Raw genomic sequence first — 26,520 nt, forward strand, 5'->3', positions numbered from 1 at the left:
GGCTGGGCAGCCTCTGACCCTTGGACTGGACTTGACCCACCATGCCTCCCCATTTTAGGAAAGCCCACCCATGCACCCTATGACAGGTGTCATGTGTGATGTCAGGGGTGGAGTGGGTAAGGGCAAGGCTTCAAAGGGACAATCAGGAGCTCAAAATAGCCTCTTGATTGCTTGTTGCTGAAACAGAACAAGGTAGCAGGAGCGCAAGGAGGGGAAGAAACTGCTTTTTCCTCCCAGTGATGCTCCTTGAAGCCTCCCCATGCTGATCCAATGTCCAATGCCCAAGACTGAAAGGACCAGTGCAGAGTGGACTCTGCAAACCTTCCCATACACCCGCTTCCAACCTCCAGTGGAGAGCCAGTGTGGTGTAGTGGTTAAGAGTGGTAGACTCGTAATCTGGTGAACTGGGTTCGCGTCTCCGCTCCTCCACATGCATCTGCTGGGTGACCTTGGGCTAGTCACACTTCTTTGAAGTCTCTCAGCCCCACTCACCTCACAGAGTGTTTGTTTGGGGGAAGAAGGAAAAGGAGAATGTTAGCTGCTTTGAGACTCCTTAGGATAGTGATAAAGTGGGATATCAAATCCAAACTCCTCCTCCTCCTCCTCCTCTTCTTCTTCCTTGTCTTCTCCTTCTTCTCCAGTGTCTCCTGGTTCGTGTAGCTTCTGTCCTCAGTGCTCCCAAAATTGAGACAAATTAGTCTGCAAAGGGTTGGGAACCCTGCAAAGGATTTTGACAATGTGCGTGGCTTCACCCGCCTGCCAAATTTGACCCACAAGGCCGATTCTGATAAGGATTCAGCCTGTGGACCCTAAAAGGTTTTCCTCCCCATGCCCAATGGAAGCTTCCTATTACATGAAATGAAAGCGCCATATTCCTTCAGTGCTTTTTAATGAGCAGATTTTATTTGCCCACTGTCTTGGTATTTGAATTCTTCTAGGCTGAGTGTCATGGATATTGCATCTTTACTTGGAAATGTGGATGAAATCTGCACCTTTCAGCAAACTCTCAACCAGGTGCTGGAAGAATGTGCTCAGTAAGTGATTGACATCGCATTCAGGCAAATGTTTCCCATTTCTTTGAAGCCTGCTAATTGGGAGGGGTGGGGTCAAGAGGAAAGGATTGTCCAGTTGGAATATATGCAGGGAAGAGGGAGAAATTCATATCAGTTCAGCTTTTAATGTGAGCCTGGCTAAGCCACACTTGCCAGAGCAATGCACAACCCACAGTACTGCCAGCCTTTTAAAATTCTCACTTCTCTGAATTTTCCAACTCAGTTCTCCAACCAAAAAATGTTGGATGCATGAATTCATGAAAATCCCATCCATAAGTGCTTTATTCTAGGGGAAATCACTCACAAGGAGGTACACACTTGGCAGAATTGCGCACAAAACTATATCTACCAGGAGAAATGTAAACTTAACATGCTGACATATTTTTCGGGGGATCTTTTTAAAAAAATATAAGCTGAAATATGGAAAACTGAATTTAAGGTTAGGGGGGAAATGGAAGTGATTGCTTGACCCTTGCTTAGATATAAGAAAACCTGATTACAAAATGCTTTCTTGTCTTTGGAAAGATTCTGTGACCTTTAGCAAATTCTTGGCCTTGCTTGCTCATATGCGTGGTGTAGGCAAGGGCTTGAACTTGGGAGATTGCGCTTTGCTAACCAGGTGAGCTCCTGACTGAGGTGCAAGACATGACCTCCTGACCAACTCCCCGTTCCCTTAACCATTGCACAGAAGCCTGCTCTGAAACCCTTCCCTTGTATATTACCTGCAGGCTCCCAGAGCACCAGCAAAAAGTGGGGAGTTGCTTCATAAGCTTGATGCCCCAGTTCAGGTCTCTGTACCTCACCTATTGTGCTAACCACCCTTCTGCAGTCAACGTCTTGACTCAGCACAGGTAAAAATTAAAATACTATTCTATTAGCTTTTCTCGCTCCCTGTCTTCTTTCTCTTCCTCCTTCCCTTTTAAATCCCCCCTTCTGCCCTGTGCAATCCAGGAACTCTAAAATCCTGAATTATGGAGAATATGAAAAGGCAAGTTAAACTTGGCACATCCTAGTTACAGGTAGGTAGCCGTGTTGGTCTGCCGTAGTCGAAACAATACCGTAGATGGTATCTGAAGAAGTGCGCATGCACACGAAAGCTCATACCAATAACAAACTTAGTTGGACTCTAAGGTGCTACTGGAATAATTTTTTTTTTATTTTGGCACATCATGTTATTCCTCTATTACCTTGTTGCTGATTAGGTGTGATTAAATAATATTATAAGGTATGATATTTATGTTGATTGCTTATCTACGTGTAGCAACAATAAGTTACCAGATATGGGAATTACAGTATATTTTTAAACTCATAAACATTTTATTTTGTTTTAAAAGTGCCATTCAAAATGCTGCCAGCTAGAGACCCTAAGAGCTGCTATGTTGTTTCAGAGCAAGAGTCCATCTTGTTCAGTATGTTTTTTGTGTGCACCTGTCTTCCAGTGATGAGCTGGAGAAGTTCATGGAGATTCAGGGAGCCCCCTGCCCAGGGATACTGACCTTAACCACAAACCTCAGCAAACCATTCACACGACTGGATAAATACATCATCCTTCTGCAAGAGCTTGAGAGGCACATGGAGGTGAGTTCAGTGGCTGGGAGAGGCATACCTGCTAGCAAAAGAAGGGTTTGTTTGTGCCCTCTGAGCAATCTTCTCCCTGGTACTTTTGGCCAACTCCCAACAGCAGGGTATGGTCAGCCATGCAAAGACCACATTCCCCAGGGGATTGTAAGTCAGAGGCCACATGATGAAAATGCGCAGAGCCAAAGGCAAAGTGGCCACACTCCTTTACTCTTCCTTCAACTCCTCTTTCTCCTTTTCATAAAATTGTAGAGTTGGAAGGGACCCAAGGGTCATCTGGTCCAATCTCCTGCCATGCAGGAATCTTTTCTTTCTGCCTCCCCCCCCCCACTTTTCCCTCATTGCCACCCATGTGAAATTAGACCAAGGGCCACAGGTTGTCCACCCCTGCTCTGTGGATTTTTATTTGCAGCTCTTGCCGACACGAGTAAGCCAACTTCAGGCCTCAAATACTTGCTTGTCTTGTTTCACCTTACCTTCTGGGCACCAGGTAGGTGCAGAGGCAAAAGCAGGCAGAGAAATGAAGGTTCTCCTTGTATACAGTAGGCTGGTTTCTGCATGCACTCTCTCTCAAGCCCTCTATGCTCCCATTCAGGCAAGTAAAAAAGCAGTTTCAGAGTCCAAGGCACATTCCAGTCAAGCAAAAGTGCTTCAGGAGGTGACACAGCAGGGCTGGTAGAGAGGCTTGGAGGAATCTGAACCCCAGCCCTGTGGAAGATTAGCAGCAAAACATAACTGATGCATGCTCTTGCAAGCATGAGAAGTGGCTCAGACCACAGAGCTGTATTGCTGAGAGGCAGATACTCAGACCATAGAAATGCAATGGGTAGAGAGGGTTCTCTGTGATGTCATTTCCCCTCCTCTTCTGCAGAGGAAGGAAGGGATGGGATAGCTCAGTTGGTAGAACATGAGGCTCTCAGGGTTGTGGGTTTGAGCCCCAGGTAGTGCGAAACTTTCCTGCATTATATGGGGTTGGACTAGATGACCACTGTGGTCCCTTCCAACTCTACAATTCTATAATCAAACTTCTTCCCTCTCTCTCTTCCTTTGACCAGTGATGGATGCAGACATGCCTCCACTTGCCCCAGCTTTAGGCACATGCCTGAAGCTGGTTATGCAGTAAATATAAGTACGGTACCTTGTCTGCATAGTTTTTATGGCTACTATTGGGGGAACCAATGCATGATTATAATGTAAGTAAATCATATTTTTAAACTTAGTTTACAGGTTGTTGCCTAGCTCTATGTTAAGCGGAAAGAGAGAGCCAGCTTACTTCATTAACTGGACTTGCTCAAACCAAGATTTTAAAGTCTAATTCCTATGCTTTTACTTTTGCTGCCAAAGATGGGATTTTGAAACTGTCCAACCTATAGAAGAGGACACCTGGAGAGATAATTGCAATTAATATATCCTCTCTTATCCATTAAAACCCATCCCACAAGTCCTGAACTACCCCACCCCAGTTTTAGATGGTTGTAAACTGCCTTAATATCCTTGGGGTAAAATTCAGTATATAAATGATTCCAAAAAATAAGAATGGGTCTTAATATACGCCCCCTTGATCTGCTGCACTTTGACTCTCTCTCTCTCTCTCTCTCTCTCTCTCTCTCTCTCTCTCTCTCTCACACACACACACACACACACACACACACACACACACACTTAGATATACCTGCCCTTTTGCACTCACTAAAGCTTCTCTTTTCCTAGGAAGCTCATCCGGACCACGAAGATGTCTTGAGAGCAATCACCTCCTTCAAGTCTCTTGTGGTAAGTCTTGGAAGCAGGCTCTGTGAGCCACACATCACCAGGAGTGGAGCAAGCTAGGGGGATAATGGAGGGTCAAAAACCCAAGACTATTTCTGCAGCGGGGGTCCCCGTCTCCAATGTCTGCCCATTCAGCATGAAAGGGGAGTTTTTCAGCCACTGAGAAGGTGTCTTCTCACCCTGCAGCCAATCAAAGTGGAAGGAGGTGAGTCAGCCGCTGAGGATTGGCTCCTAGGGTCACTCTGGAGAATGTGCACAGGAAGAACACAGAGAACAGATTGTTCTGTGTGTTCCAAAGCTCAGCATTTAGGGAAACTGGGGAATAACCAGGTGCTTCAGTTTCAAGAAGGTGGTTGCAAGTTCTGCTACGTACAAGGAAAACACAAGTTAAGCTACTCTGAAATAATATATTGGAGCATATCAAATCGTCTGCCCATTCTTTTGCACAGAAAATAAGATGATCTGTTTGAAAGGCAACACATAAAGGTCTGCATTGACCATTATAATATTTAATATTTTTATTTTCTGCAAACCTTGGGTCTTCCTAATCCTTCTGACTTACGCATGGATGGTGCCCCGATGTGGGTCTATGCTTGTAGAACAAATTCACCATTTGTATGGGATAGGAGTAAGGAACCCACCCAAGGGCCCAGTTCACTTCTGTGCGACCTCCCTGTGGCCACGTGCCAGTGGTGGGAGGGGGGCTGTAGACAATAATGGGCAGAGCAACAAATGCACATTTTACCTTTCCATGGCATGCTCCTTTCTACCCCCACCAACACCTCTATCATCCACCCAGGCAAGCAAGTTATTGGAGTTCAGGGCACATTCCAGCTAGGCAGAAAAATATTGAAGGAGCATATGAAGTGAGGGCCATGTCTTACGGAGAGGTTGCTGGGGAGGGAGTGTGGCCTGGGGAGAATCTGACAGCGAGGGCCACATCTGGCCCCCAGTACAGACATTTCCACCCCTAGTATGTGTAAGGAGTGCCCCTTTGAATCCCACCCCCTGTGCATTTTCCTAGGAATGTTCACTCACATAAATTCAGAAGCTGTAGAGATTTAAAAGGGGGATTTAAACTCTCCACATGGGGGCACTCTTACCCCACTCAAAGCTCGATCTTCTGTTCTTAGGAAAGCAAAGAGTCTTTCTTTCTCTTGCCTCTTCCGCTGCCTTCACTGTAGCCCAGTCTGGATAACCTCATCAGAGAAGAAGCACATGTTGTGGTGGGAAAGTGGGCAGGAGACTTCTGAAGCTGGGTGCAAAGAAGGAGGTGGATGTTGGTTGAAAACAGGAAAGATAAGAGGCGTTGAGTTAGCTCAGACGGCTGGGGAGTGGGGGCATTGCTGTGCTTCTCCTGCACAAGGTCCCTGGTTCAACCCCCTACATTTCCGCAAAGAAAGAGCAGGAAAGATCCTTCTCTTCTGCCCAAGACCCCAGAGAGCCGCTGCTAACCATAAGAACACCCGACGAGCCCTGCTGGGTCAGTATAAGGGGGAGATCTGGTCTTGCACCCTGTTCTCTCAGTGGCCAACCAGATGCCCAAATGGGAAACTCACAAGCAGGACCTGAGTCACTTGCGATTCCTAGCAACCAACAGACTCTGACACATGAGGCAGAACGTTGCTATTTTGTCTAGCAGCCACTGGAGCCACGAACCACCTTTGTTGCCATCCCTTAGTTCTTAAATGAGGCATCCAGAACCAGAAACCTATTCCTTCTCCTCCCATTTCTTTGTGTTTTTTTGGGAGAGGGAAGAAAAACTGGGGTTTGTGTTTTGCCTTGCTCTTTATGCTTGCCCTCTGATCTGTAACCAAAGCCTTTCTTTTCTCTCTTGGCAGTCCCAGTGTCAGGAGATGAGGAAGAGGAAACAGCTTGAGCTCCAGATCCTGTCAGAGGCCATCCAGGGATGGGAGGGCGAAGACATAAAATCAATGGGCAACGTCCTGTATATGTCACAAGCCTTGGTCCAGTTTGGAGGGAGTGAGGTGAGAGCAGCAGGACTTAATATCCTAAACCTTGAGGACTGGACACTTATCTCCATCACCTCTTTGTCTGTTCTCTGTGGTCAAGGGCCCTGGTATGACCCTCTTCCCCCCAGCTCCACCAAAAAGGAGGTTTCTCTCATTTACACATCTCAAGTCCAATATGGGAGAAGTGGGGAGGTGAGAGGGGCAGACTAAAAAAAGAAGAAGAAGACAACCCGTGAATACCACTTGTGTTTGCCTCTTTGATTTCCTTCCCTGACCTTAAATGAACAAGAGGATTGTGGGGATTTTCACTCGCATTTACATTTCTGGCAGAATTCTCCAGCATATCTATTTCAGCCCCTTCCCAGGCTTGTGATGGTGTGAGACTCAGGTAGCAGCAGGCTGTGCCATTTTAGGGGTGGTGAAACTTTATGTTTGCAAATTTCTACAGTGAGGAGTCTTTAAAAATGTGTTTTTAGGTGTGAGGAATTCAAATCTCCTAAAGTTTTTGGAGAACAGTTAGCTTGGTAAACCTAAGTTTTGATGAAGAAGAGCACGAACTGCTTTTGGAAACCCGAATAATTTTAATTTTGCCTTCTGAAAATGCTGGCCATTGCTAAATAATATTGATAATATTAATATTAATATCAATTTATAACTGCTAGTACTTGGCAATCTTTTTAATGATTTCTGTGCAGTTTTACACACATTTTACTTGCCGGTCAAAACAAAATTATATTAATTTAAGCAAAATATCTTTTAGAATCCCCAAGTCATGTTACAACTTTTTAGCATTTTCCTCATTTCTGGAATTTGAAAACTGAAAAATTCAACATGCCTTAAGTCAGGTGGGCTTCAGCCTGAATTTCCTTTTTTGTTTCAGGAAAAAGAAGAAAGATACCTCTTGTTGTTTTCTAATGTCCTGCTGATTCTCTCTGCCAGTCCTCGGATGAGCGGATTTATGTATCAGGTGAGTAGTGTCTTCTTGGGATTGCAGCAATTTGGCTTTTTTTTTTGGAAGGACAACTGTGCATTATGGCCACGTGTCACACCCCCCCAAAAAAAATCCACCAGAGGGGGACCTATGACTTTTTCTAGCCTTTTTGCTAATTGACCCCTGCCATTCATAGCTGCACGTGGAGTTGGGCAGCTCTGTCAATTTCACTTTCTACTCTTTATTTTTTTCCAGCCTTACATTTGGTTCAGACCATTTCATCAACAATTTGTGGGGAGAGAGAGATGGCGTTCCTTTTAAAAAGTCTGCACAAAAATGCCCATACATTGATGCGCTTGCACAGGTGCAATTTTTTCTGTAAGCAGGTTGCCTAATATACACAGCTTTCCCTGAAATAATGTAGTTTTGTACATTATTTGCAGCAGAATATGCTTTTTTTGTGTGTGCGCACACTTTGCCAGGGGAGCTGAATCACAAAATTTAGAAAGCAGCATGAAATTTCAAAGGAGAGCTCCGTTTTAGTTTCCTTATTAGTTCAGGAAATGTAAATGAGGTAGGTTTGCCTTAAGAAAAAAGAAATCTAATCATTTGACAATTATTAACAATACTCAACAAAACTGCTCCAGAAAAAAATACTTCAAATCATAATATTCTACAGTAAAGTATGGCTTAAGATGAAATGACAATATTTCTTCCAAAAGAACCCCCTCAAAATCTACTTGAATTTGCTTTTGCAGGAATAAATTATTTTCTTGACAATATTGTATAAGGGGCAACCGGTTTCCCCAAAATTTATTTCCATATTCACTTGCAATTCTCAACCTTAGATGTTATTTTTGACAGTGTAGCCAAATTCCAGACTTTATGAAGCCAATCTTTCCAAGGAGCAATGCAACTTTTTATTTTTTATTTTGTATAAATACTTACGGAAGCACCATAAACCTGGCACTAGATTAGAGCAGGCATTCTCTCTTCACACTTACACAGGAAGGCACACATTATCTTCAGATGCACTGATGTATATGTCTACCATTTAAGATCAAAGAAACCCAGATCCCCTGCTCCCCCCCCTTCAAAACTACTCTTTGAGTCATATGCCGATTTGAGCATATTCAGCTAATTGATTTGATGAGTTGACTTGGGTTTCTTTTATAAGGTGGCAGTCCCTAACTAAAATTTACATATTGCAAAAAAAGTCGGTCAAGGTTTCTCAGAAAAACGTTGACATAATACCTTTCTTTCTTTCTTTCTTTCTTTCTTTCTTTCTTTCTTTCTTTCTTTCTTTCTTGGGAGCAGGGAAAGCTCCCTTTAATAGGTATGATGGTCACAAAACTAGAAGATGTGGAAGTCAATGAACATGCTTTTGAAATTTCAGGTCAGTGTGCAGCTAGCGCCTTAGATGCATGCATTGATTAGATTAGATTGAATATATATACCCACTTTTCTACTGTAAAGATACTCAAAGTGGCTTGCAATAGAAGGCAAAAAAAGAAGCAGCAACATATAGCAATGATGCAAAATGCTGAATACAATATAAAATACATAGGAACGTAAGAACATCGGGAGAACCTTGCTGGATCAGGCAAAAGGTCCTGTTCTCACAATGGCCATGCCTACATCCTGTGGGGAAACACACAAGCAGCAACTGAGTGTACCTGCCACTCTCCCCACTTGTGAATTCAGAGCTACTGGTATTCAGAGAGATGCCAGGTGGCATTCAGCTAAGTTTTACTCATATTAGACTCACTGAAAACAATTACAGACTGAGGTCTATGAGTTTCAGTGTGCATATTTTCAGTAACACTGAGTTGAATCCTTCTGATGGCCTCTGGCAGTGGAAAGAAGATGCTGCCACCATGGTTGGTAGCCTTATTTAGTGGAAATAAATGGTGTATTGCAATGGTGGTGAACCTCTGGCCCGTAGGCTAAAATCCTGACCTGGCAGGGCATTCCAGTTTGGCCCATGGCGCCATTTTCCACAAGCCCCATCCTTCTGTCAATCAAGTGATGTCACTTGTGGCAGCAGCTGATGAGCTGGGAGGGAGGGAGGGTGGGGTTCAGTTCTGCCTTGGCTGTGCAAACAGGTGCTTGAAGCCAAAACAGAATGAGTGGGCTATTATTATTGTTGTTGTTGTTTTTAAACGAGTTAACCTGGTTTGTACAGGGAGCCTGATTGACCGGATTACAGTGCATTGCAACAGCAGCCAGGATCTGCACGACTGGCTTGACCATTTGCACAGGCTGACCAGGGGGACGGTTTCAAGCGGCAGCTTGAAGACACACTCCTGGGGCTCTCATTCTGTAAGTTGATCTGCTTAGTGGGGCAATCTTGGTCTGTTCCGGGCTCCTGGGGAGGGTGGCAACACACCTTCTGTTCCTGCAGGGGGTGCTAGTGTGCTGGAAATCCACTATGACCAGAATCCTATGTAGGAGTTGAAGAGAGAATGGGTTGCCTTCACCCTCTGCCCTTCAGATCCCTTTTGAAGCCTCTTAGATTGTGTGCTCATTTATTAAACTATTTGGGTTGGGTAAAGCTGCAGCTGCTTATTTTGTTTCCTTGATGTTTCCCTAATTGTTGATTTCCACATTATAGCTGAGCTTTCACCAACTGTGAAAAGCCACTTCTGGATTTTTTTATTTTAAATTATATTTTTTCCATGTTACAAAACCACATTCACATTAAAACAAACATTTCCCCACTCCTGTTGCTGGTGGCGCTGTGGGTTAAACCACAGAGCCTAGGGCTTGCCAATCAGAAGGTTGGCGGTTCGAATCCCAGTGACGGGGTGAGCTCCCGTTGCTCGGTCCCAGCTCCTGCCAACCTAGCAGCTCGAAAGCACGTCAAAGTGCAAGTAGATAAATAGGTAAATTTATCTCCGGCGGGAAGGTAAATGGCGTTTCCGTGCGCTGCTCTGGTTCGCCAGAAGCGGCTTAGTCATGCTGGCCACATGACCCGGAAGCTGTATGCCAGCTCCCTCGGCCAATAAACCGAGATGAGCGCTGCAACCCCAGAGTCGGCCATGACTGGACCTAATGGTCAGGGGTCCCTTTACCTTTTTATCTTTCTTTAAAAAAAGCCAGCCATTTACAACTTCCCTTCTTCCCTGGTTCCTTTAATTTTCCCACCTATCCCTTATTCCTTTGCTATGTGTTAAACTGTTGAATTCACCCTAATCCTACCAACGATTTCACATGTTTACAGTTTTTTTCCAGATACTCCACAAAAATTTCCATTCCTCTGCTACTTTAATAGTGGAAATTTAATAGTGCAAGTTTAGTGCAAGTTTCCAGAAACAAAAAATGGGGGGGGGGGGGGAGAGACTAGCAAAAAAAGTTTGCAAATACAGTGGTACCTTGGTACTTGAACAGCTTGGCTCCTGAACAAATTGGCTGCCAAACGTCGCAAAACCTGGAAGTGAGTGTTCCAGTCTGTGAACGTTTTTCGGAAGCCAAATGTCCGACGGGGCTTCCATGGCTTCCGATTGAGTGAAGATGGCCAATCAGAAGCCATGTCTTGGTTTTCAAATCATTTTGGGAGTTGAACGGACTACCGAAATGGATTAAGTTCGAGAACCAAGATACCACTGTAGTGGAAATGAGCAACATACTTGTGCTGCGCTCGACTATATTTCCCTTTGTGGCTCTTATGTTGTGTGAAAGCTCAAGTGGAATCTGAACATCAAGAACATAGGAAATTGCCTTATCCTGAGTTGAGCCATCTAGTTCAGTATTGCCTACACTGACTGGAAGAGGCTCTGCAGGTTTGCAGGCAGTGTTCTCTCCCAGCATTATCTGGGGATAGTACCCGGGGCCTTCTGCATGCAAGGTGGGTGCCCTTCCCCAAATGAGGCAGCACAACCAAAATGGGCCCTCTTTCCTTGGAAGATGTGGGAACTCTCAGCAGGTTAACAAGCTAAATCAATAAATGATAACTGTTTTATCATCAGACTTTCAGCTCTACTGGACAAGCCCGTGGCCCATTGGAGCCACCCAAAATCGTTAAGCCCTGGACCTTAAGTTGCCTCCGCCCCGCACCTCCCCTCAGGCCATCGGTGGCACTCAGCTACAAAGAGGTAATTGTCACAAATGGGTCTGGGTTGTGCCACTGGATGAATACTGGGCATTGCTGCCTCGCTTTGTGGCTGGATGTGTAAGCTTAACACAGGAGGCTGGCCCCACTAAGCAACAAGTTTACAAATCCAGGCAGAAGGGCAACCCAGAGGCAAGCTTTTCCACTGCCGTAGAATTTTAGCCTTGGGATCGACCTTAGAAGTCATCTAGTATAAATCCTGCTGTTCAATGCAGGAGCTCTAATTTAGGACACACCTCCAGAATCCCTGAGGGATGGCTACTTGGCTTCTGCATAATACTTCCAGAGAGGAGAGCAGCTCCTACCATTAGGACATTTCTCCTGCCGTTTAGCTGAAATCTGCTTTGTTGTCCAACAAAGTCCAACAAAGACACCTGCTCTGCCTTCTTCATGACAACCCTGCAAATATTTGAGGGCTGCTCTTATGTCTCCCCCTTTTTTTGGGGGGGTCATGTCAGTAGCTCAATGAAGGTGTTGACCCAGTATGCGCCAGCTGCGGAAAAGATAAAATTCCATGCCAGGGATCATTATTAGGAAAGGAACCAAGTAGAAAACAGCCAATATCATAATGCTATTATACAAATCTATGGTGTGACCGCATTTGGAATATTGTGCACAGTTCTGGGCTCCTCGCCTCAAAAAGGATATTGTAAATTTGGAAAAAGTTCAGGAAAGTTCAGCCAGAATGATCAAGGGGGTGGAGCAACTCTTTTATGAGTCCCCCCCCCCCATTTTATCTTTTGGGTGTATTTTTGTCTTTTTCAAACCCATAGAACTGGGATTCTTAGGAATAAAGTATATTTCATATTTGGTAAAAAGGTAAAGGTTTACTGCTCCAGCAGCCAAATGTCTCGCAGAGAAAGAAAACCACTTCCCCACTTAATTGCATCTATCCAATTTCTTCTCACACTATAACAGTGTTCAAATCTAAGCCCACAGGAAACTGAGCTGGCATAGGGGAGTTATTTGCATCATACAGGAAACTTGTGTCGCAACCCCCGAAAGGTGTTACTATAAAATCACTCTTCAATACTTTTCAGGGATTTTTTTTTAATGACTCATTTTTTTACACGACTCGCCCCTCACACTGCTTGTGCTGGAGGCTTGCTGGCTTCTGTACACGGGTGCTGATGGTCTATTTTTGTTCCTAAATTTTCATAAACATTGTCAGACATTGCCAAAGATATTTTGTTTTGTTTTGTCTTGCTCAGTATTCTTGTGTCCATTTTTCCTGGGAGTATATTCCATTGTTGTCCATGGGTCTAAGTAACTGAGCACTGGTGTGGTCATCAGTTTTTAAGTGTGGGAGCTCATCATGGCAGTCAGCATTGCCCCACCAAAGAGAAATATCAAGTGGGCGTTGGAAATTCAACAACTATGCTATAAGATATTTGGATAAAGCCTTGCTCACAGGGAGGCTGTGCTGGCTTCTGTTTTGTGTTCTGGCTCCGCCCACCATGGCTCTGGCCCCACCCACCATTGGCCAAGGCTCCCTGATTGACTTTCCTCTGTGAATCAATGGCGCTTCTTTGCAAAAAGGTTATCTATTCCTGCCCTTGAGTTTCCCGGATCCAATTCTACTGTTCCTTGTAACTGCCTATTCATCTGCCCTCTTTGAGTAAGCAGTAACTCTCCTTTGGGGGATGCGTGTGGTAAAGCCGGGAGGTGAAGGTGGGTGGAAACAGGTCCCCCTGAGAATGCAGTGCCCAAGTGCCCCTCGAAACCTGGAGCCCACACCGACTCGTACAGAGACATGACAGGCAGACTCCCCTTTGAGGGTGGATGACCCTTTCTCAGGAGCAGTTGAGTGAGCTGACCATATCCAACATGGGTGAGTAGAAGATTTAACCCCCTTCCTGCAGCAGAGGCTAACTGGGAAGAGGGGAGACCCTGAGCAGTGAGTCATTCAGAGTTGCAGAAGGAAACTTCCTCCATGAGTGGAGAGCCTCTGGTTCCACGGGAGTTTTCCAGTGTTTAATCAACGCCTTTCCTCCTCCTTGTTATTATGAATAGTAATAGTCAAATTTGTCAGTCATTTTACAGAGGCGGCTTAACAAGATATGAAATGCAATAAGCAAAAGTAAAACTTAAACCGTGAGCAATGCAAAAGAAATAAAACGCTCTTCGAATGGTGTATCAGTAAGGGCAAATCCTACCCACCCCGTTAAGATACCAGGCTGAAAAAAGTCAGCTGCTTTTTTCCATGAATCATGCTTACCTTCTCATGTTTGTCTTTGTCTTCTTCTTTTTATGTTCATTCGGTAGAGGATGACTTACATTTTAAAGGTAAGGATGGAATCATCTCCATGACTTCCTGGGTCGCTGCATTGCATGTATGTTTTAACAAAGGACAAGTGGGTTTTCCCCTTCTCTCTCCACCCCACCCACCCACGACCTTCTGCATTCATGTGTCATATTTTCCCAGAGCAAAGCTCTGTGTTTGTTTGTTTGTTTTGCAATTCATTGCCATTCACTTTACTGTGTTGTCTTGGCTGCAAGCAATGGGACTTACTCCCTAGCACTTCTGCAAAGGACACTTAATGCTGCTGTTGAATTCAGAGCATGGGGAAAAAAGATTCATCTGCCTGCGGCTCTTAAGTCATCCTGCCCCACCCTAGTGCCTTCCAGATCATGGGAGCCCACAGGAATGTTTGGGGTGTGTGAGGGAGCAAGCTGATTTCTATCAAAAGAAAGCCCTGGGAAGAATAGCGGCTGTACATTCTGCATCACATCTCAGGATCTGCAAATATTAGAAATTTCCTCTCTCTCTCTTTTTTTTTTAAATGAAAGAAGGAAATCTTGGGATTATGGTTCAATAATGCACACAGAGTCCAGATGTTATGAACTCTGTGTGCATCCATGAGGCAGTTTATTCAATTTCCCCGATGTTTTCCTAAGTGTTAATTTCCGCATTATATTTTGAGCTTTCATGTGACATAAAACTATATTAGAGTATAGCTCTCACTTCTATTTTATTTGCAGAAGATTCCCTCCTGCACCACCCCCCAGAAACAAATAACACAAAAACTTGCATTGTGTTCAGCTATGATTCTGGAAGTGGCTTCTAAGTCGTGCAAGAGCTCAGAAATAATGTGGAAATCAACAGTTTAGGAAACAGCATAAACTAGCCCGTGAGTGCAGCCAATGGATCTCATCCACCCTCACCAGCGCAGCCAATGGGCTGTGGGGAGTGCAGGGGAAGGAATGAATCTTTATTTGCGTCAACCATTGGCCATAGCAATAAAACAACAATACGATATACAAAGAATAGAAATAAAAAGTCAATTATATAAAATACATTTTAGGTGTATGAATCAATAGTCAAATAGTGGATCTTATTCTGATTGCCCCAGCTAAAAACCTTGCAACCTTTGCTGTCACCTGCTCAGCGGGGAATGGAGTTGGAGTTCAGTACTATGCAAAAGGCACTAGGTTTGAAATCATTTGTATTTTCCATGATGGAAAACATTTGTAATTTTCCATGATGATCTCAAGATGGCATCCACATCGGTTCATAAGTATATGTTCCCATATGAGAAAAAGGCTTAGCCTGCAGAATTTACAAAATAGGGCAGAAGCAGGAAAAGTGCATTATAAGAGATGGGAAAGTAATATCCCTTCTGGAACCCCAGAGATTTATATTGCATGGTGTCCAAACAACTCACTCACCAATCGCACCTCTGAGTTGACGAGTTGACCAGATTTGCTCATTTCACAGAAATCACTTAGAAGAGTACCTGCCCATTTTGTTTCATAACTTTCTTTCTAGAAGGGCTAGAGACTGGGTTGTCTCATGGTTTCATCTAATTTTTACTAGCACCATCAGATAAAACAACTTTTGACTGCTAAAAAGATACCCCCAGTTAATTGGAAAGATGAATAGATACTCAAAATACTTATAAAAAGTGCAGGTGGTTCAAGCTCCACTCTCCCTTTTTCTTGAACATAGAAAGGAATGCTTCTTAGGCATCTCCTCGGGTGAGAGACATGTCCCCTCAGAGAAGCATTCATTCCCTTTCTCTCACGTTGAATAAGTTGAGATCTGTTGTGTCACAAACATGGGTTGTTTAAATTCAAATAAACTGTTTTTCACAGAGGCAGATTTTGGGCTGCACGACTGGTTCCCTTGCACAGGGTGCCAAGCCCAAGGGACGCCTTCCCACCTGCTTCCCAAAATCTAGTAAGCCCTTGCTTTGGGAAGGAGGGTCACAGAGTCCTCCTGCCTTCCTCCTTCCTAAAGCCTATTTAGCACTTACCCAGCATTGGGAAGGAGACGAGAGGTCTCTTGGACCCTACTACAGCCCTCATGCTTCCTTCCCAAAGACCAGCACCTTGCTTAGCCATCTTTCAGAAGGTGACACAGGTGCTGGGGTGTGTGTGTCAAATTTTGTTTTCACACAGGGTGCTGTATTCAGGGCCGTCTTGAGGATATCTGGCATCGTGATGCAAAGATCCCTCCGGTGGCCCCCCCCAAAGTTTCCCAAAGTTGTCGACTTGTCAACCTTTTCCCAAGCCTCTGTGGGCATCGCTCTCCTCCTGGGGAGGCAAGCTGCACATCCGCCAGCCATATGGTTGACAGGGCACAGCTGGTGGGCATGCAGGGAAAGGGGAGGCTGCCGGCAAAGCCACGCAGCTCCCCCACTCGCTGGGGCACCCCTGAGAGGCCAGTGCCCTGGCGCAACACACCAGTAAGCCCAATAGGAAAGACGGCTCTGGCCCTATTACCAAGTTCCAACCCTGCTTTTTGTCCTATAAGTATTGCTTTGTCCCACAACCCCAGATTTACCAGCTGAGACCGAGATGATTGTCAGCTAAGATTTCTCTATTCATAACCTTGGTTGTCTCATTATTAAGTGAAGTAAGTGTTGTTGTTGTTGTCGTTTTCAAAAAATAGGACTCAAGCAAGAGCCCAAAGACAATGAAGAAGTTCCTTCCAAAAAGGAAAGACAGGAAAGCATCCGATGAGGAATTTGTCGTTAGAAAAAGTGAGCTGACTTACATGACTTGTACTTGTAGTGATTGCATTTAAAAGAAAACCCGCAGATTCTCCAGTGTAATATCTAAGACCCCCCCCATCTGCACTGTACATTTAAAGCAGTATCATGCCGCTTTAAACAGCCATGCCTTTCCCCAAAGAATTTTGGCAACTACTAGGAAATGTAGTTTAAAGCTGTTGAGAGTTGTTAGGAGACACATCTCAACAGGAGATTCCCCTCACTGAGCTTCATTTCCCAGACTATCCTGGGAATAGAGATTGGTTGTTATTATTAGATTGGATTACATTCGAAAACCGAGGTACCACTGTATTAGAAAATCAGCAGTTTCTCGGGGTTGTATTCAACTACATTTTATTACTCAGAGTAGATCCATAGACCTAATTGATGGCTCATCTACACTTACCTTTTGCTCTGTGCTTTCGCACAGTCTCTGCTCAAGGACTTTTCATTTTTATTTCGCCCTGCCCCTTTCCCCAGGAAAAACCTCTCTTTAATACTGGGTTTTTTGTAGATTGCAGTAAAGAGTGGGTTTTCGTGGGGAAAGCACCACAGCAAAAAGAAAAAAAGTGCTTGGACACAAAAAGAAGTCTGGATGATCTTAGTCATTGCCATTAATTTAATTGGGCCTACTTTGAGTAAAAGTTAGTTGAATACAACCCTTGCTTCTGACTGGAACACTTGAGTGTTCTAGCCCTTGTGAGGCAGAGATGAAACATAAAGCAAATTGTGCCGCTCCACCTAACAGCAAAGCTAGAAATCAGTGTTAGATGCTGAGCTAAGTCTTCTCAAGTTAATAGAAGCCAGATTGGGTGAGAGACGTCTCTTGCATTCACCTGCCTTTGCGACATTTGACAGGTACTGCTGCCTTGGAAGAAGATGCACAGATCCTTAAAGTGATTGAGGCCTATTGCACAGGCGCCAGCACCCAGCAAACCCACAGCTCAGGTGAGTGGCTTAAAGGCGGCCCCTTGTACCTAGAAACTTTTGAATGTGGGGTAGCTTTGAGATACGTGAGGTGCACCGAGCTGGCAGCTTAGCATATGCCTGGTGCATTCCTCTCGCAATGTGTGGGAGGCTCTCTGCCAAGCATTGCGTGCTAGTTGGGGTTTGAACTTACAAAGCTGTCTTCCAGTGAGCCAGACCATTAGTCCTTATAAGCCTTGGATTATCTACCTTTGTCGTCTTTAGCTCCTAGTGGGGTTCTTCTTTTGACCTAAACCTCTTCAGATGCTGTTGGACTCCAACCACCATGAGTCCCAGCAAACACGGGCATTGAGCAGGAGTGATGGGAGTTGTAGTCCTGGAGGATCAGACCAAAAGGTCCATCTAAACCCATCTTCTTTGTTGCTCTCAGGGGCCAACTGGATGCCTCCGAGAAGTCCACAAGCAGGGCATGAGAAAGATGTTTACTTTCTTATTTAACTTCTTAACCATTTATGTCTTGCCTTTCTTCCATCATGGAACCCACAGTAGCCTATCTGTGGTTCCCAAGAGGTCTTCCATCCAGGCACTGACCAGACCCAGACCTCCTTAGCTTTCATCAGAGCAGCATCCTCAGCTGTCTTAAGACCATAAACTGGGATTGGGCGATTGCCCTCCTCTGCTGTTTTCCCCTAGCAATTAGCATTCAGAAGTAGACCATCTGTTCTATATGAATGTTTCATATAGGCTTCGTGGCTAAATAATGTGCCATGAATTAGCCCTCTCCATAAAGAGTGGTCAAAAATGCCTTTTAAGTCACAGTCTACTACAAAGCAGGTGTTGTGCATAAGAAGATCCTGCTGTATCAGGCTTATGGCCCATCTAGTCCAGCATCCTGTTCTCAAAGTGGCCACCCAAGTTCCTATGGGGAGCCCAATAGCAGGTCCTGAGCACAAGAACTCTCTCCCCTCCTGTGGTTTCCAGCAAGTGGCATTTGGAACTTTGACTGGTTCCAACTGTGGAGACAGAGCAGAGTTGTAGTGATGCGTATCCATTGATAGCCTTCTCTGAGAAATTGTCCAGTCCTCTTTTGAAGCCATCTTAAGTTGGTGGCCAACACTGTTTCCTGTGGGAGGGAGTTCCATGGTTTACCTGTCAGCCTTCAACCATCCAGGTCAGTGGTCGTCCTGGCCTCCTTGGGGAGCAAGTTCTTAGTTTATGTATGTGCTGCAATGAAGGAGGACTTCATTTTATCTGTCCAGAATCTTCCAAAACTAAGCTTCATTGGATGCCCAACGTTCTGAACGGGGGGAGAAAAACTTCTTCATATCTGCTTCCTCCATGCCATGCTTAGTTTTTTAAACTTTCATTGTGTTTCCTCTGCATCTGTCCCAAATGCTGCATCTGTTCCTCACGGGGGAGTTGCCCTTGATCATTTCACTTGCTGCATCTGTTCCTCATGGGGGAGTTGCCCTTGATCATTTCACTTGCCCTGAGCTACAAGGGCCGATGGTCTGCCTATAAATAAGGCAGTTTCCTATGTTTCCTATCCGCTGCCTCACTCTTACCTCATGCCCTGCGGCAAAGGAAGCACAGTAGAGGACGATGGCAGTCCTTTCTCACCCAGCTTCCTCCTATTCCACTGTGCAAGCAAACTGATGGTTATCTTAGAATGCAAGAGATAGCTTTGGCTAGGAAGCACAAGACGCTATCATTTAATCTGCTGCACCTTTCAGAAAAAGCTGCTTCCTGAGTGAGGTGCTAACATCTTCTGAAGTGATGGAAATGCAAACATGTAGTCAGTCACATTGACAGGGCAAATTAAAATCCGTGTACTCTTAGAGGGGAAAGAGAGGGGTAGTAAAACAGGTGTGGCCCTCTCCTTCCGAAATGTGGCTGCTTTGTACAACTTTTGTCAGCTGTTAAGCTATCAGAAAATACATGCACATTTCCTGGTCTATTATAAAGTGATGGTTTTAACCAACGAAGCCAGAAAGACTTGGAACCAGGTTACCTGAAATAGTGTCTTAGCATAGAAGAGCTGGTGGCTGGATCAGGCCAACGTCCCATCTTGCCCAGCATCCTGTTTTCACAGTGGCCAACCAGATACCTATGGTGAAGTCCACCTATGGTGTCGGCCCACAATAGCAACAACACTCTTGTTATTTGTGATTTCCAGCCCCTGATATTCAGTACCTGCTCCATGTCCTGCCATCAAGTGAGGTGAAGTGGGTAGCTAAAAAGGAAAGAGCCTTCTTGGTGGTGACACCCCATTTATGGAATACCTTCCTTCCTTCCTTCCTTCCTTCCTTCCTTCCTTCCAATAATTTTTATTAAGTTTTCCATTTTAACAATCCAATAAAAACCACATTAAAACATTACAAATTATAATACAATCAAAAAATATTCAATGCCGAATTATATATCTTTGGGTGACTTCCTATGCTTTGAAGTTCAGGGAGTGATGATCTAATATTTTACTGCATTCCTTAATTAGCCCAAATAATCCTAATAAAACATTTCCGATGTTGATCCTTCATTTATTTTTAACAGCCTCTGAATTAGTTTAGCAAGTGGGTTAGTCCTTTGTAGTTCTGTGTGAAATATTTTTAATTTTCTTCTTCTTTATGTTCCTGTTGTAGTCCAAAGTCCTCATCGACGCCAGTTTCACTTTCTGCACTCAAAGGCAAATCTCAGTGCATCACATCCAAGACAAAGGGAGATCTAGCCTTCCGCTATTAGCGCTGGGCTAATATACAAAATTCCCTTCTGTGATCTCGTTCCAGCTGCTAACAAGCTGATGCCTCAGGAAAACACCATAGCTCCCACCATGAATTCTTTTTATCATTCCATTAAGAGTTGTGGCCAGAATCATAGTCAAAATTTCACACACTCAATTTTGTAGTTAAACCATAACAATAACAATAGCAAGATACTCTTTCAATCCTGCTTTCATATTTCAAACAGTCAGCCTTTCGGGCGAGATTTGCCGAATAAAACAGCAAAAGCAAAGTATATCAAGAGAGAATAATGGAGGCTCACCTCCCCCAACATACCGATCCAATTACGACGAAAGTCCTTCTCCAGGTCGAATCCTTGGCACCCAGCGGCTGAATCAATTAGCAGAGTACTTTATCCGCCCTAGTTCAGAGCATGCCTGTTAATTAAGTTTGAATTTTATTTTAAAAAAACAGGTGTCCTCCGCTCATGGCGCAAGTTTTGGAGAGCTCCCGAAAGGCGCGGTGCAATGCACCCAGCGCCCCCTGCCACCCACATTCCTTCAGGACGGACGGCAGGTATCGGATGATCTGTGGGTAGAGCACCCCCCCCGGCCCTGGGGGTTTTTGGGGAGGATAATTACTCCCATATTATCTTCATTAGCTGCACAGAAAGGCTCCCCTGGTCTGGGGACAGCCGTTTGCCATGGCGGCCAGACAGGAAGTCTTTTTCTTGCTGTTTTTTTCAATCTTGACAATGATGATGCACCGGTGGGGAAAAGAGCAGGGAAACGCTCTTCTCCTGTTAACGTTCTTGTTTATTTGTTGTGTGCGCCAAAAGAGAGCTGTCCCCTGATTTGTCCTCTCTTGCCACCAGGTTCCCGTAAGGATTCCGTCCCCCAGGTCCTGCTTCCGGAAGAAGAGAAAATCATCTTTGAGGAAACAAGAAGCAACGGGCAGACTATCACAGAGGAGAAGTGAGTGAGATTGGGGTGGGCCCCAGAACAAGTGAGCTGAAGCCTAAGAAATTTAATTGTGGGTGTCCTATCCCCATCCACCCAATAACAAAAGGAGCAAGAGGAGGTCAGTGTGTGAGGTCGACTGCAGGGTGGCAAGAGTTCTGTTCTGGGGGGCAGAATATCTTGTTCCTGCCCTGCATTCGGTATCCATGTTTAGGTAAACAATTCAATGAAGAAGGCATTCAATGAAGCAGCATTTAATGTTGCCAGTGTCCACATCCTGCCCCTTGATTGGAATGTTGCAAACCTTTGTACAGTGGTACCCCGCAAGACGAATGCCTCGCAAGACGGAAAACCCGCAAGACGAAAGGGTTTTCTGTTTTGGAGGCGCTTCGCAAGACGAATTTCCCTATGGGCTTGCATCGCAAGACGAAAGCCCATAGGGAAATGCTGGCGGTCGGGAGCAAAGACTTTCGCCCACAGCCGGCCTTCAGAAGAGGACCTCTTCTGAAGGCCGGCGGGGGGCAAAAGTCTTTGCTCCCCCCCCCCGCCTTCCCCCCGCCTGCCCCGGGCGATCTTAAAATGCTGGCGGGCGGGAGCGAAGCGTTCGCTGCCGACCCCCAGCATTTTAAAATCTCCAAGGGACAGCAGAGAAGTCTCTGTCCCGAGGAGATTTTAAAATGCTGGGGGTCGGGAGGGAAGCGCTGCCGACCCCCAGCATTTTAAAATCTCCCCGTGTCCAGGGGAGGTTTTAAAATGCTGGGGGTCGGGAGCGAAGCGTTCGCTGCCGACCCCAGCATTTTAAAATCTCCAAGGGACAGCAGAGAAGTCTCTGTCCCGAGGAGATTTTAAAATGCTGGGGGTCGGGAGGGAAGCGCTGCCGACCCCCAGCATTTTAAAATCTCCCCGTGTCCCGGGAAGATTTTAAAATGCTGGGGGTCGGGAGGGAAGCGCTGCCGACCCCCAGCATTTTAAAATCTCCCCGTGTCCAGGGGAGGTTTTAAAATGCTGGGGGTCGGGAGCGAAGCGTTCGCTGCCGACCCCAGCATTTTAAAATCTCCAAGGGACAGCAGAGAAGTCTCTGTCCCGAGGAGATTTTAAAATGCTGGGGGTCGGGAGGGAAGCGCTGCCTACCCCCAGCATTTTAAAACCTTCCCGGGACACGGGGAGATTTTAAAATGCTGGGGGTCGGCAGCGCTTCCCTCCCGACCCCCAGCATTTTAAAATCTCCTCAGGACAGAGACTTCTCTGCTGTCCCTTGGAGATTTTAAAATGCTGGGGTCGGCAGCGAACGCTTCGCTCCCGACCCCCAGCATTTTAAAACCTTCCCGGGACACGGGGAGATTTTAAAATGCTGGGGTCGGCAGCGCTTCGCTCCCGACCCCCAGCATTTTAAAACGCTGTTCCGAAGGGGGGGGGCGGGATCACCTGCCCCAGCTGCCCCACTTCGGAACGCTGTTCCGAAGCGGGGAGGGGGGGCGGGAAGACCTGCCCCAGCCGCCCCACTTCGGAACGCTGTTCCGAAGCGGGGAGGGGGGGCGGGGACACCTGCCCCAGCCGCCCCACTTCGGAACGCTGTTCCGAAGCGGGGAGGGGGGGCGGGATCACCTGCCCCAGCCGCCCCACTTCGGAACGCTGTTCCGAAGCGGGGCGGGGGGGCGGGGACACCTGCCCCAGCCGCCCCACTTCGGAACGCTGTTCCGAAGCGGGGAGGGGGGGCGGGAAGACCTGCCCCAGCCGCCCCACTTCGGAACGCTGTTCCGAAGCGGGGCGGGGGGGGCGGGAACACCTTCTGAAGGCGGGCAGGGGGCGAAAGTCTTTGTCCCCCCTGCCTGCCTTCCCAGGGGCTTTTAAATCGCCCCGGAGAGCGGAGAAGTCCTCCGCTGTCGGGGCGATTTTAAAATGCCGCCCGCCAGCATTTTAAGATCGCCGGGACAGCGGAGAAGTCCTCCGCTGTCCCAGGGTTTTTTAAAATGCTGGGGGTGGGAAGAAAAGCCCTTGTCCCGTCCCCCCCCCAGCCTTCAGAAGAGGTCGGGGGACAGACTGTCCCCGGACCTGGTCTGAAGGCGGTTTCCCTAGGAACGCATTAATTGATTTTCAATGCATTCCTATGGGAAACCGTGCATCGCAAGACGAAAAAACCGCAAGACGAAGAGACTTGCGGAACGAATTAATTTCGTCTTGCGAGGCACCACTGTACTGCGTAACGTCACCATGAAACCGCACAGCACAAAGCTTTGCAATGTAATACAACTCGGGCATTTTGCTATGTAACTCCACAACACTGCACTTCCCTGCATATTCGACTTATGCCTAAGCAGGCAATAGGACCAAGCATTGCCTATAAAAGACAAAACAAACATGTGGAATTTTCTTTTCCCCACTCAAAATGAGGGAGATTTGTGAGTTTTTGCCACTTTTTAAATGCTATTTTGTTACTGTTGCTTATCCCTTAAGCTTTGGCCAGTTTCTTCACTTGTGGGAATCCTTTCCTTACAGGCTTGTTTGCCAACAAAGAAACAAAATGAAACAAAAAAACAAAGCAGAACCCTGCAAAGCTGTTCTGCAGAAGGCCTGAACTTTGCAAAGGGAACATGCTGTAGGGGCATCCATCCCATTCCTGTTGAGGTTCACTGCTTCTGCATATGACCTATAGAATCATAGAACTGTAGGGTTAGAAGGGACCCAGAGGGTGATCTACTCAAACCCTTGGGCTGCCCAATCCAAAGCTGAAAGAAAAACAGATGGGGACAGGCAAACTCTGTTTTCAGCACATTTCTGTCTCTTTTTTAAACCACAAACAGTCCCCCCCCCCTGAGGATCTGTTGCTCTAGCAGGGTTCCCCAAACTTGGGCCTCCAGCTGTTGTTGGATTACAGTTCCCATCATCCCTGACCACTAGTCCTTCTAGCTAGGGATGGTGGGAGTTGTAGTCCAAGAACAGCTGGAGTTCCAAGTTTGGGAAACCCTGGCAAAGAAGTGCTTTAAGTCGCTTTAATTGCACAAACCTAAATTTCCCAGAGCCCAGCTGAATCCCTCCCAGAAGATATGAGAGTCTGGGGGTGCCTTGTCACTACCTACCTGGCGGGCAGGCACTGTTGCTACGTATCTTTAGGCACCAGGCAAAGACATTCCTCTTCTCCTAGGCCTTTACACTAATTAAATAATCTATAGGGCCTTTTGAAACTGCAGGGAGTGTGTTTGTCTATGAGTTCTCTTTGGTTGCTTCTTAGCATTTTGCTGCTGACTGTTGGGTTGTTTTTCCTAGGAGTCTGGTGGACGCCGTCTATGCACTGAAGGATGAGGTCAAGGAACTTAGACAGGTAATCAAAAGCATCACCCTATTCCAGGATGACATGTACATAATGGGCATCCACCGGGGGGGGGGGGGGAGACAGTTGCCCCACCTAGAATGAACCCTAACTCCATCTTTCACATAAAAAACAGAGGAAGTTTCAAACATTAGTAGAACCTAAGATAAGAAGTAAAATGTACAGGTGTTGTTCTTTTCAAAGGTGGAGGGGTTGTGAGAAATTAGCCTGCTCCCCACTTTCAGTGTTTTAGTTCCCCCTCCCCTGGAAAAATTCTTATGCGCACCCTCGCATACATGCACAATATTGCAAGATATGTTTGCAAGGTCCTGCGTAGCATAGTGGTGAGAGCATTATGTCAGGATTAGGAAACTTCCATTCAGTCACAAAACTCATTGGGTGACACTGGGACAGTCGTCATCTCAGCTTAACCCACCTCGCAGGGTTGTTGTGAAGGTTGAAGAGGGAAGAGCTAGGGATAGACAACATGGCATAGCCTAGATGTTCGTGGACTGAGAGGCCTCTATTGAGGTTAGTGAAACCTTAAATTAAATATGGTTTTAGCGTCATATCATTAGACTGCCAGTGTTGTGATGTGCACCTTCTGAATTTGTGCACTGAGGGTTGCTGGGACCTGTAATTGTTGAGAATGACAGAGTGAGGAGCCTGCTGGGACAGACGCATGGTGGATCCAACATCTTGTTCTCACAGTGGCCAGCCAGATGCTGTGGGAAACCTGAAAGCAGGACCCCAGTGGGTATTCAGTAGCATCACTGCTTCTGATCACAGAGGCAGAATGTAGCCATGGCCAGTAACCCATCAATACCTTTCTCATCCATGAATTTGTCCATTCCTCTTTGCAAGCCCATCCAAGTTGGTAGCCCTCACTGCCTCCAGAGAAGGGAGCTCCACAACTTAGCCATGTGCTGTGTGAAGAAGGGCTTCATTTTTATCTGCCCCAAATCTTCCAATGTTCAGCTTCATTGGATACGCATGAGTTCCAGAGTTAGGAAAGGGGAAGCAAACCTCCCTCCCTCTTCTGTCTACTCTGTCAAAGCCATGCATTATTTTATGCACTTGTAACTTATCACCTTTTACTTGCCTTTTCTCTGAACCAAAAAGTCCTAAACGTTGCAGCCTTTCATATCTCGTTTTGTCAAAGGCGCTGCACCCTTAGATTATTTTCGCTTCCCTTTTCTGAACCTTCTCCTGCTTTGCAATACCTTTTTTGAAGTGAGGCAACCAGAACCGTACAGTTTTCCAAATGCAATGAGTGGGTGGGTGTGGATGTGTAAATATGGGTGGGGGGGGGGTAGGTTGACTGAGATATGCATATGTTTGTGGGTGGGGGATTTGTGTGGGTACTGAATGAGTGGAAATGTTCTGAGTGAATGGAACCCTACTTCATTGATGTTGATTTTTTCATCTCTTTTATTTAATTGCCATATCTAATTGAATTTGATTTCCTCCTAGACTGCTTTGTGACCTTTTCTGGTAGAAAAGCAACACAAAAATACTTCAAGTAACACCATCCCTGACCACTGAATCTGCTGGCCAGGGCTGATGGGGCTTGTTGCCCAGCTACATTTGGAAGGCACCATCTTGGCTGCCCCCCCCAAAAAAAATCTGTGCCCCCTGAACATACACTAATGAATAAATGTATAAATCAGGGATCAAAGTATAGGCTGTAATTTCTATCAGTGTTGGAGAGGACTTAGCCTAGCAGGTGGCAAACAGGGTGGTATTCAGCAAGGTTTTACTCAACATAGTCCCATAGTAATGAATGAGCATGACCAGGTTAGGTCTATAAGTTTAAGTGTAAACTAAGTAAAAACTTAGTTGAATACCATACTGGATCTGTCCAGTGGACCAGGGTCTCCTCCACCCTTCCTTAGGCCAAATTTGGCATGAAGGCTGGCTTTTCACCAGTCGATAGACTGTGGAACTCTCTCCCACAGGAGGCAGGGATGGCTGGTAACTTTGATCAGTTTGAAAGAGAATTAGACAAATCAGTGGAGGAACAGGCTTTCAGTGGCTACTAGCCATGATGATTATGCTCTTCCTCCACAGTCAGAGGCAGTAATGCTTCTGAATACCAGCTGCTGGGAACCACAGGTGGGCAGAGTGCCATTGTGCTCATATCCTGCTTGCAGGCTTCCCACAGGTATCTGGTCATCCACTGTGAGAACAGGATGCTGGACTAG

General features: G+C 45.9%; 1 protein-coding gene across 5 annotated transcripts in view; it reads left to right on the plus strand.

The window, feature by feature from the left end:
- Positions 1 to 26,520, plus strand: part of ARHGEF6 (Rac/Cdc42 guanine nucleotide exchange factor 6) — a 75,845-nt gene that overhangs the window by 42,746 nt on the left and 6,579 nt on the right. For 2 of the 5 annotated variants that reach the window (XM_028714711.2, XM_028714710.2), the window contains 15 exons: positions 939 to 1,034; positions 1,781 to 1,903; positions 2,492 to 2,630; positions 4,341 to 4,400; positions 6,239 to 6,385; positions 7,251 to 7,337; positions 8,619 to 8,697; positions 9,487 to 9,623; positions 11,270 to 11,395; positions 13,678 to 13,698; positions 16,307 to 16,397; positions 17,265 to 17,354; positions 20,525 to 20,626; positions 20,925 to 21,024; positions 24,274 to 24,328. In XM_028714711.2, the coding sequence (XP_028570544.2) occupies positions 939 to 1,034; positions 1,781 to 1,903; positions 2,492 to 2,630; positions 4,341 to 4,400; positions 6,239 to 6,385; positions 7,251 to 7,337; positions 8,619 to 8,697; positions 9,487 to 9,623; positions 11,270 to 11,395; positions 13,678 to 13,698; positions 16,307 to 16,397; positions 17,265 to 17,354; positions 20,525 to 20,626; positions 20,925 to 21,024; positions 24,274 to 24,328 (1,453 nt within the window). The remainder of the gene's footprint in view (positions 1 to 938; positions 1,035 to 1,780; positions 1,904 to 2,491; positions 2,631 to 4,340; positions 4,401 to 6,238; positions 6,386 to 7,250; positions 7,338 to 8,618; positions 8,698 to 9,486; positions 9,624 to 11,269; positions 11,396 to 13,677; positions 13,699 to 16,306; positions 16,398 to 17,264; positions 17,355 to 20,524; positions 20,627 to 20,924; positions 21,025 to 24,273; positions 24,329 to 26,520) is intronic. The other 3 variants (XM_077922655.1, XM_077922656.1, XM_077922657.1) reach the window with 3 other exon arrangements.

The sequence above is a fragment of the Podarcis muralis genome, chromosome Z (genome assembly GCF_964188315.1).
Source record: "Podarcis muralis chromosome Z, rPodMur119.hap1.1, whole genome shotgun sequence".
NCBI classification, from domain to species: domain Eukaryota; kingdom Metazoa; phylum Chordata; class Lepidosauria; order Squamata; family Lacertidae; genus Podarcis; species Podarcis muralis.